The following is a 17,916-nucleotide window of genomic DNA, read 5'->3' on the forward strand; positions in this document are numbered from 1 at the left end:
CTCTCACATGGGGCCCTGCAACCTCTGTTGCCGGCCCTGGAGGTGGACTCACCCAGACCTATTTTGTGGTAGATGGGCCCCGGAACATTTACCCCTGGGGTGACCCTGAGGCAGAAGCCTCTGCGGCCTGTCCTCCAGCCACTTCTAGGAGAGGCAGAGTTCCCAGCCTGTCCCCATCTAATCAGCAAGCCTTGTGCCAATAGCAAATGCTAGCCAGGTCTTTATGTTATACGGTCCTGGAAAACAGTGAGATGACGAGGGTCCTTGCTCTGTGCCAGGCACCGTCTACGTGCGGTTCACACAGCATCTCCATCCGCCTGGTGGGGCGGCTGCCTTGGACGTGGCCTGGGTGCTCTGGACATATGAGGTAGAGAAACGGGGACCCCAGGACTCCTCTCTGGGAGACTGGGGGCTGGGCCGGGAGGAATAGGTCCCCAGCTGCCTGGCGCAGCAGAGGCCCACCCTGTAGGCTCACTCGGGAAGCAAGGGGGCCCTGGCAGGTTCTGCTTTGCTGAGCACAGGCAAGCCAGGGACCAGATCTCAACCACTGCGGCCAGGAGAAAGGATCTTCGTGATGCCCGAGACCCATCTCTGTGCCTCCTCCCCAGCACTGACTCACTCGCACTAATACTAGAAAATACCAATACTTCCAGCCTATTGGCGGCGCGAGCAGGAGCCTCATTATTGGCCGGCACAGATGTTCCACCTCGCCTGGACCAGCACTGGGGACTGTTGCAATCCCAGAGCCCAGAGAGGGGAAGTAACTTGTTCAGGGCCACACGGCAGAGTGAGAATGGAATCCTGGTCTCTGTCTTCAAAGCCCGAGCACTGCACGGCTCTCCTCTACTGCTCAAGGACCGTGGGGGGCTCCCTGTGGAAGATGGGTGGCCTGAACTGGGCCCTCAGTTGGCTACTCAAACCCTCTGTGACCCTGGCCAAGTCCTTCAGCCTCAGATTCAGTTTTTCTTTCTGGAAAATGAGGAGGGGTCAGAATAAGGTCCTTCCTGCTCTGGGCCGCTTTGAACTTTCTCCTTTCCGCTGCCTTGGACAAGGTTCCGGGCTCTAAACACACGCCCTGGCTGGCTGGGCCAGAGGGTTATCCGGGAGGACGCTGAAGAGGGCGTTTGTTTTTTGACTTTCTGGATACACCGAACTTAGGCACAGAATCATGCCTGGTCCACGGCCACTGGGACTTCATAAATGTCCCCTGCAAGGCTCTGAGGGGCCTTCTCTGGGCCCAGCATCATGGGCATTCTGGTTCAACTCTCTTCCTTTGGGTACAGTCCCTAAACATTTATTAAAAAGTGGTGTAGGGTCAGGCACGGTGGCTCACACCTGTAATCCCAGCACTGGGAGGCCCAGGCGGGCAGATCACTCCAGGTCAGGAGTTTGAGATCAGCCTGGCCAACACGGTGAAACCCCGTCTCTACTAAAAATACAAGAAGTATCCGGGCGTGGTGGTGGGTGCCTGTAATCCCAGCTACTCAGGAGGCTGAGGCAGGAGAATCGCTTGAACCCGGGAGGCGGAGGTTGCAGTGAGCCGAGATCGCACCACTGCACTCCAGCCTGGGTGACAGACTGGTGTAGGTACTGCATGTTCCAGGCTCAAAAGATGGGTAGGTTAAGAATGATTCATTGAAGCCATGGCCGCGGCCTGGAGCAGGGAGGAAGAGTGTGTGTGTGTGTGTGTGTGTGTGTGTGCGCGCGCGCGCGCGCGCGCGCGCGCACGCGCGCATGGGAGCAGGGGTCGGGTGGGGTGGGCAGGCGCACATAGGTGGTGGGAGAACCTGCACTCTGTGGTTAGCTAGCTCTAGGTTTGTATCTCAGCTCTTGCATTTTGTGGTCCGTGTGGCCTTAGTTTTCCCGGTTGCAGAATGGGGTAGCTGATAGTGAAGAGAAGCCGTGTTAATAGGTTGTCAGGATTAAACAACCAACAACCAGTACGAGTGTGGCCCTTGGAACAGTGCCTGGCACCCCTCAGCCATCATGTGGTCATCAATGCTGTTGTCATCATCATGCAATAGCCAAGTGCCTTGCAGCAGCAGTGAGTTCTAAACCGAAGCCAGGAGCTGGCCTTTCGGGGTTCATCTTGTGCCCCTCACTCAGCCTCCTCTCTCCTGAGGGCCTCTCGGGGGTAGAGGAAAGCAGAGTGTTGGGGGGTGGGGGCAGGACGTCCCCAGTTGGGCACAACATGAGCTCCTCTCCCAGAGAACAGGTACGTGGAAGGCCACCCCCGTCATCGCCAGCATGTGGCCCAGGCCACAGTGACCACCTGGCCTGAGGGTGGCCTGGAGTCACCGGTGGTGGGATTGGGGACAGGGAGGCCAAGGTGTATACCAACAGCCTGCCCGTGAACCCTACGGCTCCCCTGGGCTCTCCTCCCTGCCCCCGTCAGCTTCTAGCACAAACACCATCAGCCCAACAAGAAGCCTTTTTCTGATGGTTTTAAATCCCCCTCCGCCTCTCACTTCACCGCCTTTAGCCAAAATACAAAGAGCAGGAAGCTCTCTTCTTCAGAGAGGACCGGAGGTGCAAGGGCGGTGGGCGGCTCCAGGCTGAGCACCGGCTTCCCTGCAAGCTTGGTGGGGATGGGGCGGAAGCTGCAGGAAGCACGCACCTCCTGCACCTCCCGCTTCGCTCCAGGTCACCTACTGCGCAGAGGCCTTGGCTTTGGCCTCATCTCCGCCCACAGCGGTTGAATCCTGAGTAACTGCTGTTTGCATTTCTGACCATGTGGTGGAAGGGCCGAGCTGGCATGGCCAACCCCTGGGCTGGCAGAGCCTCCCTGCTGAGGCCATCCTCCAAGGGCAGGAAGGAAGGAAGATGGAGGTCCCCCAGGCTTCCTCCAGGAGGTCATGGGGGGAATCCCCACCTTGCACTCACCATTTCCCTCTGGCTTTGAGCTCTCAGCCTAAAGCCAGCCTTACGCTCCCCACCAAATCTGGGCTACCTTGATCTTTACCACAACCAAACCCAAGTGCCCAGGACCTCGTATCATATTCACAAAGGGACACCCTTTCTCCTGCCTAGGACCAAATAGCACCGAAGGGGAGAGAAGCCAGATTCCTCAGAGCTTTGATTCCGGGTGGGTGGAATATTTTAGGTGTTATTCATGTATCAAAACATCATTTAAGCACAAATTGACCAGATATGGTCTTTTTGTGCTGCTAAGAGCCAGTTTCTTTCCTAGCTAAGACTGACTGCGTCTTTACAGACAGGTTCAGTCGATACATTTTCCAAACTATAGCTCTGCTTTAGAGATACTTGGCAGGAGTGGTTTGAAAAATAATCAGACTAACATTTTGGACTTTTCTGAGACTTTGAGCCCCTGCAGGGCAGGGCCAGCCCAAATTTCCCTTGACAGTCAATTTCTTGGCGGAGCAATTTGCACACTGAAGGCGCCGCCTGTCGACGTAGAGGCGTTGGGAGCCTGGAATTATCCTTAGGTTCGTGTCAGGAGATCTAAGAAACAGCTACAAAAGCACCAGACGGGCTCTGCGCAGTGAGGCTGAGCTTCTCAAAACTTGACTCTTGTTTTTTTTTTTTTTTTTTGGCTACAGGGCCTCACTCTGTTTCCCCAGGCTGTAGTGCAGTGGTGAGACCATGGCTCACTGTGGCCTCGACCTCCCGGGCTCAAGGGATCCTCCAACCTTAGCCTCCCAACGTGCTGGGATTACAGGCATGTGCCACCGCACCAGGCAAAACTGGATTCTTGTTCTGGAGTCACCGGGGGGGGCTGGGCCTCTGAGCGAGGCTCAGCTGTCTCAGGTCTGGGCCTTCTTTTCTGAGCTCCCTGACGTCTGACATACCCTTGGTGAACAGCAGAAGGCACGTCAGATCTACATTCAGACGCCTGCCTGTGCTGTGGGATGCAATCCTCCCTGATGGAACAGTTCCTGCAGGATTTCCCGGGGCCGTGTGGATAAGGGAAGCAGGTAGCCTTAGGAAACTGGGCAGGTGGAACCTACTGTACAGCCCACAAGTGCCAGCCTGCACTGAGGCCTCTGGCATTCATGTCTCACCTCCTGCAAGCGCCAGCCTGCACCGAGGCCACTAGCATCCAAATCTCACCTCCCACGAGCGCCAGCCTGCACGGAGGCCACTAGCATCCAAGTCTCACCTCCCAGAAGCGCCAGCCTGCACCGAGGCCACTAGCATCCAAGTTTCACCTCCCAGAAGCACCAGCCTGCATGGAGGCCACTAGTGTTCATGTCTCACCTCCTGGGAGCACCAGCCTGCACTGAGGCCTCTGGCATTCATGTCTCACCTCCCGCCAGTGCCAGCCTGCACCAAGGCCTCTAGCGTTCATGTCTCACCTCCTACAAGTGTGCCAGCCTGCACCAAGGCCTCTAGCATTCACGTCTCACCTCCTGCAAGTGCCAGCCTGCACCAAGACCTCCACCGTTCATGTCTCACCTCCTGCAAGTGCCAGCCTGCACCAAGACCTCTACCGTTCACGTCTCACCTCCCGCAAGTGCCAGCCTGCACCAAGGCCTCTGGCATTCTTGTCTCACCTCCTGCAAGTGCCAGCCTGCACTGAGGCCACTAGCATCCAAGTTTCACCTCCCACAAGCACCAGCCTGCACCGAGGCCTCTGGCATCCATGTCTCACCTCCCGGGCACACAAGGAAACAGAGAACTTTCTTGTCACATAATGACCAACAGTGAAAAGGAACGAACAAACCATAACAACTTTCAAAGAATGAAAATGGTCAGATGTTTGTTTTATGCCTTTCTCTTAACAATAAAACATAGCCTAGCACAGATGGGCCTGAGAAGGGCACCCAGACTCCTAGACGGCTTCGAACCACGTCCTTTCCTCCTGACGGCTCGTGGCTTGGCGTGAGGTTTCATGTGTACAGGAATTAGAGTGAGAGGCCAGTGTCCCAATGAATCGTGCAGCTGGGATGGCAGGAGAGGGCTCCCTGGTGTGTGCCGCGGGGTGGTGGGGGGCTGCCACCTACCTGGGGATGTTTTCGTCCACGGTGGCACATCCGTACAGGAAGACAATGATTCCCACGATGGAGGCAGGGATGAGCATCTGGGTGTACACGCCCAGCCAGGCGAAGTACAGGCCGATCTTCTCCCCAAAGTACTTCCTACACCAGGGGAGCAGAGCAGAGTTAGGCCCACTGTCATTCAATACTAGCAGGGAAACCTGTCCCGGGCCCTCCCCAGCAAGGAGCACCTCAAACCAGGGGCACTGGTTCTCTCATCTGAGAAGCAGAAAGTGGGGTCCTGGGCCACCCCATCAGGTTGGGGGTGCTCTCTGCTTTTCTGAAGCCCTCCCCTCTTCTCTTTTTCTTTTCTTTTTTTTTCTTTTTTTTTTTTTTTTGAGATGGAGTTTTGTTCCTGTTGCCCAGGCTGGAGTGCAGTTGCGCGATCTGGACTCACTGCGACCTCTGCCTCTTGGGTCCAAGAGATTCTCTTGCCTCAGCCTCCCGAGTAGCTGGGATTACAGGCGCCCGCCACCACACCCATTGCATTTATTTATTTATTTGTTTTTGAGATGGAGTCTTGCTCTGTCACCCAGGCTGGAGTGCAGTGGTGCGATCTCGGCTCACTGCAATCTCCGCCTCCCAGGTTCAAGCTATTCTCCTGCCTCAGCCTCCCTAGTAGCTGGGATTACAGGCATGCACCAGCACTGCCAGCTAACTTTTGTATTTTGAATAGAGACAGGGTTTCACCATGTTGGCCAGGCTGGTCTCGAACTCCTGACCTCAAGTAATCCACCTACCTCAGCCTCCCAAAGTGCCGGGATTACAGGTGTGAGCAACCACGCCTGGCCCCACCTTCTCTGTGGTGCCCCGGGAAGGTGGGTGCGTTTCTGTGTGTTATGGCCCACGCTGGTGGGTGTGGGTGTACTTCTCCTGAAGCTGTGGGCTCCATTCCAAGCCCTGTTCAGTGTAAGGACTGGAAAGCACCTCGGCCAGGAGGTTCCAAGAAACCCAGTTGCTCCTTATATTAAGTGTGGTTGGCACTTTGATGGCTTGAATGGATTTCTACCAGCCGAGCTCTGGTGGGCAGGTTACCTAACCTGGTCTGCCCCACCTTCCTGCCCTGTGGGGACAGAGATCCTCTTGGGAGAGGAGAAATCCTTACACATCAGAGGCAGCTCTTTCCTTCCCCTCCACATCTCAAAGCGGGAAACCCCTCCAGCTGCCCAGCCGCCCAGGCCAGGCAGTGAATTTAGTAGATGGTAAATGTGACCAAAAACGGCCCACCCTCCAGGGAATTTGAATAAATTGCTTCAACGAATGCTGGCCCAGGCTCTCAGCCCTGCAGGGACATTTTGAGTCTTCCTACACAAGCTCTTCAAGTTCAAACACGTTCCCAGGTACTGAATATTCAGAGTGGTAGAAACCCACAGGGACGTTGGCGGACGTTATCCAACTGCCGTCGGACTAGGGACTTGATTCCCGCGGGCTGTGGCGCGTTCTTACCTGACCAGGTCGATGGGCTGGTACTTATAGAAGACCCCATAACACGCCCACTCTTCGTACAGGAGCTGAGGGGGAGGAAGCAGTGGGGTTGGTGACCATGTGGCACTCTGAGGTTGCTCCTTGGAACACAGCAGTGAGGACTGAGCCTCCGTGACATGATTCATTTATCCCACAAACACGTCCTGAGAGTGGGCTGTGTGCGAGCAAGAGCGGGCCTCCCTTTGTCGGTGAACGTGGGGATGGAAAAGAAGCTTCTGGTAGGTTATGGAATGTGAGCTCTTCGTGATTTGACCTGGAATTGATCTAAATGGGCCGGACGCTGTACGGCTTCTCACCTTTAGGGTTTTTGGTCGTCCCCGTCAGACACCAAACCATTCTTTATAAAGGGCACAAAACCACCAGGGTTTTGAGCAGAGAAATACCAGTGGCGAAATTTTAAAAACTCTCACGGGATGCAAAGATACTCAAGGTTTATCTCCTGAGATGGGCTGTCTGATTAACAGTGCTTCGTGAAATAAATGAAAGTGACACACACCCTGTTACCCCCCAGGCTTTGGGCAGGGATGGTAATGAGTTTGGTGGATTGGAAGCCTTGTGTGAACATGCAGAGGATGTCCTGAGGAAGACACCGGGTTAGGACTGCTGGTAAAAAAATAAAATAAAATAAAGCCATGCATGTGGGTGGTTAATGCTTTACAGACCTCAACTCAAAGCCCAGCGACAGGGCCACACTCAGGGAAGGCAGGATGCAGGTACTTCGAGGGGCCCAGAGGCTGTCCGGGGACAGAGCAGCTGCCCACCAGGAACCAGAGGTGAGGCAGCTGCCCTCCTCCTCAGTTCAGAGCCCATTCTGGGGTCAAGCTGCCTCCCAAACTCAGAGTCAAGATCATGGCTGGGGGACGGGGGAACCCCTTGGAGCCTCCGTAACTCCTCCCAGTGTCTGGAGGGCGGGAAGTGAGTGTGAGCCGTCTCCACAGCTGACATAGCCTCGTGTGCCTGAGCGTCTCGTCTGGGGTAACACTGGGGCTGTGCGCTATAGAGAGCCCCCCACTGACAGACGGAGGGGAAACCGCGCAGGCGTACCCACGGCTGCCCCCACCCAAAGTCACAGGTGGAGGGCGTGTTTCTGAAATCCACAGAGGGGCCGCCTGCTGCTGCACAGCCCCTCGAAGCCAACAGCCTCACCTGCAGCTGAGCATGGCTATGGAGGGGCTTGTGACTTGTCTGCGGCCCTGGGCAGGTTCCCCTAGCCCCGAATCCAGAGTCCTGGGCAGACCCCTTCCCCCATCCCTGTCTCCTCCTTTACACTGAAGGATGCGATCTCTCCTCCCAGGGCACGGAGAGAAGGCAGATGGGCTCATGTGAGTTCGTGATGTGCAGAAGGCACAGGGTGGTTCTGCGGCAGTGCGTTTCCTTAGGCAGATAACGATGAAAAGGCCACAGTTTCACTGTGTACATAGGGAGGCCTCGGCCAGCAAGCCTTGATGAAACAGAGCTGTGCCTCTGCAGAAGCAAAGCAGCCATCGCTGACCTGGGCAGCTTCCTCCCCTCACCTAGTCAAGCCGCTGATTTATGCCACAGATAGGTGGAAGATGCGGCAGAGAGGGAGGAGGAGGGAGGGAGGGGACAGAGAGACAGAGGGAGGAAGAGGGAGAGACAGAGACAGACGGAGAGACAGAGAGAAGGAGGGAGGCAGGTAGAGAGACAGAGAGAAGTAGGGGGGAGGGAGAGAGATACAGAGACAGATGGAGAGACAGAGACAGAGAGAGGTGGGGGAGAGGGAGAGAGAGACAGAGACAGATGGAGAGACAGAGACAGAAGGAGAGAAGCAGGGAGAGAGACAGAGAGAGGTAGGGGAGAGGGAGAGACAGACAGACGGAGAGACAGAGACAGAGAGAGGTGCGGGAGAGGGAGAGAGAGACAGAGAGAGAGACAGATGGAGAGACAGAGAGAAGAAGAGAGGCAGGGAGAGAGACAGAGAGAGGTGGGGAGAGGGAGAGAGAGACAGAGACAGAGAGAGAAGGAGGGAGGCAGAGGGAGAGACAGAGAGAGGTAGGGGAGAAGGAGAGAGAGACAGAGACAGATGGAGAGACAGACAGAGAGAGAGAGAAGGGGGAGGGAGGAAAAGAGGGAGAGAGACTGAGACAGAGACAAGAGAAAGGTGGGGGCTAGGGAGAGAGACAGAGACAGATGGAGAGACAGAGACAGAGAGAAGAAAGGAGGCAGGGAGAGAGAGCAAGCGAGGAGGAGGAAGAGGGAGAGAGAGACAGAGGCAGATGGAGAGACAGAGATAGAGAGATGGAGAGAGAGGTGAGGGAGGGAGATGGGGACAGAAGGAGGGAGGGATCGAGACAGGGACAGGGAGAAAGGACACAGTGCTGCACCGGGGGAGGAAGGACCCGCCCTCGGTGGTTCCCACCATCTTCTGACAGACGCATGGAGGGGGCCCACCCCCAGCTTTCTACATAAACCACTTGACCTCCGTGGACTTTTCTTCCCGCCAAGAGGTGACATCAATCACTCTGCACCGTCAAGGCAAAGAAATCCAACTAAAGACTCCACTGTTAGTGCTGGAAGGACTCCAAGGTGGCACCTTAGCCCCGGTGAGCGGGCGGTGGGGTGTCCAGGCATGGGGGCTGTGGACTGGAGAACCAGGCCAGCCAGGTGGCTTCAGTCACTGTGACCTGGGAGCCTTCCAGCATCCGGACTCTGGAGGGATCCCAATAACCCTCAGGCATCTCTCTTGTCGAAACCCCCTGCCAGGACTCACATGGCTGCCGCCGGCCCTTGGTGACATGGATGCCGTCTTTAATTGGTGTACATCCTTGCCCCTTGCCTTTCCCTCTAGAACAGAGGCACCAGAGGGACCAGTTTTGTCTGGTCCTTCTCACCCTCCATGCCTCCAACAGGGCCTGTGGGTTTTCAGTAAGTGACTGTTGAATGAATGGATAAATGGATGGATAAATGACATGTCGGGCTCTGTGGCTCCCAGTCCAGCCCAGGGATGCAGCAGACCTCAGTCCACACCTGGAGTCAATCCCCCACAACCCAAGCCACCCCGCTCCCCCACAGGGCCCAGGTGGTCCTACTCTTCCAGTGCCCTGGCAGGAGGAGGCAGCAGCTGCTCAGCAGAATACCTTCTGCACATCCAAAGACAGCTCTGGGGGCGTGTCTTGCTCACCTGGGGTTTAGTTCTGTGTGGGTGTGAACTCGCCCAAGATCCTGGAGGAAGGCGCTCACTCTCAAGTACTCCTACGTGTTTGTGGTCCCATGATCAGACCGAGAGTGATGGCTGCCCTGCCGTGGCCCAGACCTGCCTCCTGCTTAAACTTCCCTACACTCTCTTCTGCCTACCCTCCAGCTCAGCACAGGAAAATGTCCTTGGCTGCACTTTCCTTTCTGCCCTGTGAGGTACCCAGGGTCAGGCACGTGGGGCTCCTGCCACTGGTGGGAACAATAATGGAGAAGGCATGGGGTCTGTCACTGGAAAGGCAAAAACTCAGTGCCAGGCTGTGATGTGGAGCCATCGCGGCAGAATGCAGAGTTCCCCGCAGCTCTGAGTCAGGACCCAAACACTCATCTAATCCTCCCTCCTTTTCTTCTTTCCATCATCCATCTACCTACTCATCATCCATCATTCATTCCTCCAGCATCCATCATTCATCCCTCCATCATCCATCCATCATTAATTATTCATCCCTCTGGCATCCATCTATTCACCTACCCATCCACCCATCATCCATCCACCCATCCATCCATCATCTATCTACCCACCCATCATCCATCATTAATTATTCATCCCCCTGGCATCCATCTATTTACCTACCAATCCACCCACCCATCATCTATCATTCATCATTCCATCATCCACCATTCACCCATCATCCACCATTCATTCCTCCAGCGCCCGTCCATCCATCTATCCATCCATCCATCCATCCATCCATCCATCCATCCATCCATCCACCCATCAGCCATCATTTATTCCTCCAACATCCATCATTCATCCTTCCATCAGCCACCCATCCAAAAATCATTAATTATTCATCCCTCCGGCATCCATCCATTCACCTACCCACCCACCAATCCATCATCTATCATTCATCCTTGCATCATCCACCCATCCACCCATCATACATCATTAATTCCTCCAGGACTCATCCATCCATTTATCCATCCATCCATCCATCCATCCACCCACCCTCCCACCCACCCATCATCCATCATTCGTTCCTCCAACATCCATCATTCATCCTTCCAATGGCCATCCATCCATCCATATTAATTATTCATCCCTCAGGAATCCATCCATTCATCTACCCACCCACCTATCATCCATCCAACCATCCATCCATCATTCATCCACCCACCCTTCATCCATCCTTCATCCTTCCATCATCCATCCACCCACCCATCATCCATCATTCATTCCTCCAGCATCCATCCATCCACCCACCCATCATCCATCATTCATTCTTCCAGCATCCATCCACCCATCTACCCATTCACCCACTTACCTATCATCCATCCATCCATCCATCATTGATTATTCATCCCTCCAGCATCCATCCATCCACCTATCTGCTCACCCACCTATCATCCATCATTCATGCTTCCATCAGCTGCCCATCCACCCACCCACTCATCATCCATCATTCATCCCTTCAGCACCCATCCATCCATCCACCCACACACCTACCCATCCATCAACCATCCATCTGTCCATCCACCCATTCACCCATCCACCCACCCACTCATCCGTCAACCGTCATTTATCTCTCCACCATCCATCCGTCCACCCACCCGCCCATCAATCATCTATTCATCCATCCACCCATTCGCCCATCCGTAATTTATCCATCCATCCATCCATCCATCCATCCATCCATCCATCCATCCATCCCTCCCTCCCTCCCTCCCTCCATCCCTCCATCCATTTATCCATTATACACTTATCCATCTCCATCTCTATCCATCCATTTATCATCCCTTAATCCACTCATCCACCGAACTGTCATTCATTACTCCCTGACTACCCCCATGGGCCAGGCATTGTATCCACTGCTAGGACCTAAAATTAAATGGGGAGTGGGAAGCATTCCAGGTAAACAGCTGGGCCTGGACAAACCCACATTGTGTTTGCTGGGCCTGGCACACAGTAGTGCACAGTAAGTATTTCTTGAATGAATAAGTAACTGAATGAGCTAGTCCTGGCACTGATGTGACCATCAGCCAAGCAATCCTGAGATTAGAAAAGCAGCCAGTGTGGCTTGAGAATGGAGGAGGGGGAGGAGGGGGTAGGGTTCAGGGGCCTGTGACCCAGAGAACTGAATTCAGCTAGAAAGAAACTGCTGGCGTCCATGGAAGAAGCATCTTTAGGGGGAGGATAGGCATCTGCTAAGCACCAGAGGGGTGCAGAGGAATGAAGGGGGCTGGACTCTGAGGCTGGAATTGGTCAGGACAGGCCTGTGGAGGGGATGTTCCTTTTCCAACAGGATCGGGGTGGGGAGTTCTGCAAGTCATGGGGTCTCAGACGATGCCAGATGTTACACTAAAAATAACCAAATATGTAATTTTTGTGCTAAGTTAGATAGCATCTTCATCTGGACTCCCAGGCAGGCAAGCTGCATCAAGTACCAAAGATTTAAAAACATGTATGGGGGCCTGTGGGGGGAGGCTGAAAGGAGGAACGTTCCATACACAGAGGTCCTGGCCCCTGGGAATTGGGACAAGGCCACTATTGTGAGGTTGTCAGGGAAGTGTCTCTACCCACCACCTGCGGAAGGACCAGCAGTTGAGGCAAGGTCTAGGAAGGACTGCTTCCCGGGAGGGAAGGCTGGGCATGTTTGGGGAACAGAGGCTGACGTGGAGACCTGGGGGGATGGCTGGTATCGGGTGTGGACCCATGGGGGAGAAGGGAAGAGCAAATGGCTGTGGTGGAGACATGTTCTTTTGCGGGGCATGGTAGAGGAACAGAGCTTCCTGGGGAGCCTGGGTGGGAAGGGTGGAATTTCCATGCTCAGAGCGACGGACAGAGGGTGGGGACCGACGCTTTGGGGAGTGAGGGATTAGCAACAGCCACTAAAGAATAAAGGGGCTGGCTGGGTGCGGTGACTCATGCTTGTAATTCTAGCACTTTGGGAGGCTGAGGCGGGTGGATCACTTGAGACCAGGAGTTCAAGACCAGCCTGGCCAACATGGCAAAAGCCTGTCTCTACTAAAAATACAAAAATTAGCCGGGTGTGCTGGCAGGCACCTGTAATCCCAGCTACTCTGGCGGCTGAGGCAGGAGAATCACTTGAACCAGGAGGCAGAGGCTGCAGAGAGCCGAGACTGCGCCATTGTACTCCAGCCTGAGTGACAGAGTGAGACTCCATCTCCCCGCAATAAAAAGAATAAAGGGGTCACCCAGTGTTTCCCAAAGTGTGTTCCCTGGAACACTAACTCGACAACTTATCCATTTAAAAGGGTTCCAGGTAAGGTAAATTTGAGAAACGCTTCACTGACCACCATCAAACAGGTTTCCCCAATGCGCTGCTGGGGGCCATTGTTCTCTGTGCACCTGGTCTCAGTGGTTCCCAAGTTTATTTGCCTGGGAGCCCTGTGGGATTAGGCCACGTGCCAGCAAGGACTGCTGGAGGCCCAGGCACAGTTCAGATTGTCCTGAGAAGATAAGGGAAGGACAGCGTGTGAGGAGTGGGCTCTGGGAGGGCGGCTTTCCCTTTCCCGTGCTCACAGCCACCTGCCAAGGGCATTTTTGAGAATCAGAAAGAGGAAAACAAACCAGCCACACAAAGCTCATGGACTTTTCTCCTGAAAAGGCAAGAGGGGACACCCACTGCTCAGCCCCCTGCAGCGAGCGCCCTGGGGAGGCCCTGGAGGCCAGCGAGTCCTCGGTCCAGCTGCAGACCCACCCCCGCCCCAGAATACCTGCAGCCTCGACAGCCGCCTCCTGCTCCGCTCCATCAACTTACCTTTCTGTCGTTGAACTCCACGTTTTCACCCTCGTAGTCTCCCTGTTAAAAACGAGGAAAGGGACTTTCTTATCATCCAGTGGAGCTTTGGAGGCACTCACATCCATAATGTTTCAAAACATAAACCCCAGCAGCCCTCGTTGACACAAATTAGATCATCCTGGGACAACATTTCACAGAGAGCGGGAGGGTTGCCCGGGGGTGCCCCCTGTTCCGATAGAAAGGCCGTGTCCGTCCTGTTGGCCTCTAGGATGGCCTGAGCGGCCTCTTCCCTTGACACAGAGGGGATTCTAGGAGAGGATCCACGGTTGGGTCCTTGGAACCAGAAACACAAATGAAAGGGGGCTTTCGTGAGCTGAGATCACGCCACTGCACTCCAGCCTGGGCGACACAGTGAGACTCCGTCTCAAAAAAAAAAAAAAAAAAAAAAAAGAAAGGGTCTTTCGGAGGCAGGAAGAGTCCTATCAATAGGGTGCGCATACATCCCACTCTGCTGGGACAGTCCGTGTCTTGCTCCCTTTCGCTGTGGAGCATCCCAAGAGGGACAGTAAATGACATGGCCACTGTCATCTAGATCAGTGAGTCCAACACTCCCATTTTACAGATGGAAACACTGAGGCTCCGAGAAGCAAATTGATATTTCTGAGGACACACAGCTAAGATTGGTCAGACCCTGACTTGGATCTAGACCTTCAAACCTAAAGGAAGAGAAAGGTGTAAGGGTTGAAAGCCCGTCTTGGGACATCATGGGTCTAGACTGCCTATGGCTGTGTGCACGTTACCCTCGCAAACACTCAAAACGATACTGAACTGTCATTCAGTGAGCCCCAAATAACTACAGTTGACATAAGTAACTGGGGAGGAGCAGCAAGGGAGCAGCTCTGTCGAGGTTCAGGGCATGGCTGGCCTGGCCTGGCTAACGGTTTTTTTTTTTTTTCTGAGACTATAGGCATGAGCCACTGTGCCCAACTGACCAGATATTTTTGACGAATGAATGAATGAACGAATGGATGCAGTAAGCACAGGATTGGAATGGGGTAGGATGCCAACAGCTTCACGGTGAGGAAGATGGAAGTAAAAATGTAAAGCCGAAACTACACAGCATGCAGTGAGAGCCTCATCATGGCCGCCGAGGCCAGCCTGAACCTCCCTTTAGTCTTATCGCTCAGGCTGGAGTACAATGGTGTGATCTCGGCTCACTGCAACCTTTGCTTCTGGGTTCAAGTGATTCTCCTGCCTTAGTCTCCCAAGTAGCTGGGACTACCACCACACCCAGCTAATTTTTGTATGTTTAGTAGAGACGGGGTTTCACCATGTTGGCCAGGCTGGTCTCAAACTCCTGACCTCAAGTGATCCGCCCACCTCGGCCTCCCAAAGTGCTGGGATTACAGGCGTGAGCCACTGCACCTGGCCTGGCCAACGAGTCTTAAGAATATCCAGGCAGACAAAGCTATGGGACTCTTGGGGGTCTGTCCAGTGCCCTCTGCACTCACCAGCAACTTCCATGACTCCTCTAACCCCTGCCAGGTGGAGACAACTTGACCATACACTCAAGCAAGTGACCCAGTACGGGTGGTCTTGGAACCAAGATGCTCTGAGAGCAGTTTAACCAATTTCCTCCTAAGTCTTCAGGGGGTCCTCCCCCACCCAAGCCTGACTCCTTTTAGTATTTCCCAGTCTCTTTACGTGGATGAGACAGCCACACGATCCCAGCAGCATCTTATTTATATGGAGGTCCCTACGCTGGTGACCTCAGGCAGGGAGATGTTAGTCAGGAGGAAAGCCAAAAAGTCACCAAGTAGCCGACATAAATATCAAAGTCCTTTCAGTTCAGGTGATACACTCTGATTCCGACTTCCTCAGGGTCTCGCCTGGAGCACGTGACTCTTACCCACACACAGTTCTACCAGGTTGTTATCTGCTTGGCAATGGCATTTACCAGATACTCTTTTTTTTTTTTTTTTTTTTCTGAGATGGAGTTTTGCTCTGTCTCCCAGAGTGGAGTGCAGCGGCACAATCTTGGCTCACTGCAACCTCTGCCTCCCGGGTTCAAGCAATTCTCCTGCCTCAGCCTCCTAAGTAGCTGGGATTACAGGCATGTGCCACCGTGCCCAGCTAATTTTTGTATTTTTAGTAGAGATGAGGTTTTGCTATGCTGGCCAGGCTGGTTTCGACCTCCTGACCTCAGGTGATCCACCCGTTTCAGCCTCCCGAAGTGCTGTGATTACAGGCATGAATCACTGTGCCCAACTGACCAGATATTTTTGACAAATGAATGAATGAATGAATGAATGAATGGACGGATGGATGGATGGATGGATGGATGCAATAAGCACAGGATTGGAATGGGGTAGGATGCAGGACAGCTTCCTGGTGAGGAAGATGGAAGTAAAAATGTAAAGCCGGAACTACACAGCATGCAGTGAGAGCCTCACCATGGCCACCGAGGCCAGCCTGAACTTCCCTTCAGTCAGTGTTCTGGGTAAGGACATGGGTTCACACGGCTCAGGCCAGAACCAGTCACCTCCGCAAATGCTTAAACATCAGCTTTGGTACTTAGCAGCATGGGTGCCCTTCAGTTGTATGGACAATCTGTGGCTGTAAAATTCTATATTCCCTAAGGATACCTGACACCCACAGCCCACGGCTTCTGGGTTCCACTCCTTCTGGACTGTGCACCCCTGGGCAAGTGGCCTGAGCCTCTCCAGCCTGTTTCTCCATCTTTAAAGTGGGAACAGACCCCACATGACTGCATAAGGCACGATGAAGATTTTGAAAGAGGAGATTCTCTGCAAGGATCTTGGAGATGCTTCTTGTGAGGCTGGCTCTCTGACGAGAAATAGATCCAGCTGCTGAGGGAGTTTTGCACCAGTCAGTTTAAACTGTCGACAGTCAATCCCTAAAACAAACGCAGGAGTAGCCGCCAAGAAGAGGGTTGCATTTGGCCCGTGACAGGATGAGGTGGGTACGCAGTGAGGCGCTGGAGCTGCAGTGTCACTAGGGATGGCTTTTGGCCCCAGCTCCTCCACAGGGGCTGTTCGACCTCAGGCAAGTTACTAAACCTCTCTGAGTCTCTGTGTCTGCACAGGTTATATGAGGTACAGTTCCTTCTAAACAGAGGGCTCTGCACACAGTAGGAGATGAAATATGTTCATTTCTCCCCTTTCCCTTTTAAGACTTAAAGGGCTAACTCAAAACAGGCAGGAAGGGCCGGAAACATTTTGGCTTTGGTACCTCAACCTCTCAGCAGGGATTACCTGCTTAAAGGTCAATCAGGAGCATGGATGTAGCTCTAGGCTGCCTTCTTGGGATCATGGATTGTGCCAGGCAGGGCTGTCTTCCTGGCACCCAGCCAGAGCCTGCACAGGGTGGAGCAGAACAGCCACACCGGCTGGGTCCTCTGGAGGAAAGCCTGACAGAGGGGAGGAGTGGGCTCCTCCAGACTCAGGGCTTCAGGGCAGGAACCCAGAGCCACTGCCATGGTCTAGGGGCTTCAGCCCTGCCCTTGGAACCTCCCCAGACAGCAGGTTACTGGCCGAGGCAAACTGACTCAGTCCAATCCGAATCAACACCACGTTTACTGAGCACCTATTAAGTGCTGAGCGCTGGGACTTCCTTGAGATGACACACATAACTAAAGGTGGTCAGACGGCGGTGTCTGTGCAGGTCAGAGACCATCCGAGGCCCAGAGAAGGGAGGAAGAAGCCACTAGTCCTGGGGAGGAAGGCAACAGGAAGGCTTGGTGTGGGAGCATCTGTCCGCCTGGGGTGGGGCGGGGCGGGGAAGAGTACTGTAGAACGAACAGCATGTGTGAACACACAAAGGGAGGAAACGGGGCTACCCAAACACCCCAATCCCTGGACCTACAGGGAGGAGGAGACCCTGACAGGGAGGCCACGAGGTGACGGGCGGCAGATCTGCCCAGACTCCTTCCCTTGGGGTCAACCCTCTGGAGAAGACACCTCTGGACTGCCCTGCGGGATCCCTGCACCTTCCATTTGTCTAATCCAGTGTTTCTTCCTCAAGAAGAGAGGAATTAGGCTGGGCGCAGTGGCTCACGCCTGTAATCTGAGGTGGGCAGATCGCTTGAGGTCAGAAGTTTGAGACCAGCCTGGTCAACATGGTGAAACCCTGTCTCTACTAACAATACAAAATATTAGCTGGGTGTAGTGGTGCGCGCCTGTAGTCCCAGTTTGTTGGGAGGCTGAGGCTGGAGAATTGCTTGAACCCAGGAGGTGGAGGTTGCAGTGAGCTGAGATCATGCCATTGAACTCCAGCCTAGGTGACAGAGCAAGACTCTGTCTCAAAAAAAAAAAAAAAAAAAAAAAAACCATAAAGTAAATAAATAAATAAATAAATAAATAAATAAATAAATAAAAGAGGAGTTAGGACAAGTTCTGATTCCTGACCCACAGATGGGGACACTGAGGCTCAGTGAGACAAGGCTCTGACTCTACCACTCAAGGCAGAGGAGCAGGTAAGTGGCTGGGACTGGAATC

General features: G+C 53.9%; 1 protein-coding gene across 1 annotated transcript in view; it reads right to left on the bottom strand.

Annotated features, from left to right (window-relative positions):
* Window positions 1-17,916, bottom strand: part of ANO1 (anoctamin 1) — a 198,083-nt gene that overhangs the window by 58,320 nt on the left and 121,847 nt on the right. The window contains exons 10-12 of the mRNA XM_008017193.3: window positions 13,418-13,459; window positions 6,444-6,508; window positions 4,965-5,099 (exon numbers count right to left, since the gene is read on the bottom strand). Of these exons, the coding sequence (XP_008015384.3) occupies window positions 4,965-5,099; window positions 6,444-6,508; window positions 13,418-13,459 (242 nt within the window). The remainder of the gene's footprint in view (window positions 1-4,964; window positions 5,100-6,443; window positions 6,509-13,417; window positions 13,460-17,916) is intronic.

This window comes from Chlorocebus sabaeus, chromosome 1 (genome assembly GCF_047675955.1).
Source record: "Chlorocebus sabaeus isolate Y175 chromosome 1, mChlSab1.0.hap1, whole genome shotgun sequence".
Lineage (NCBI taxonomy): Eukaryota > Metazoa > Chordata > Mammalia > Primates > Cercopithecidae > Chlorocebus > Chlorocebus sabaeus.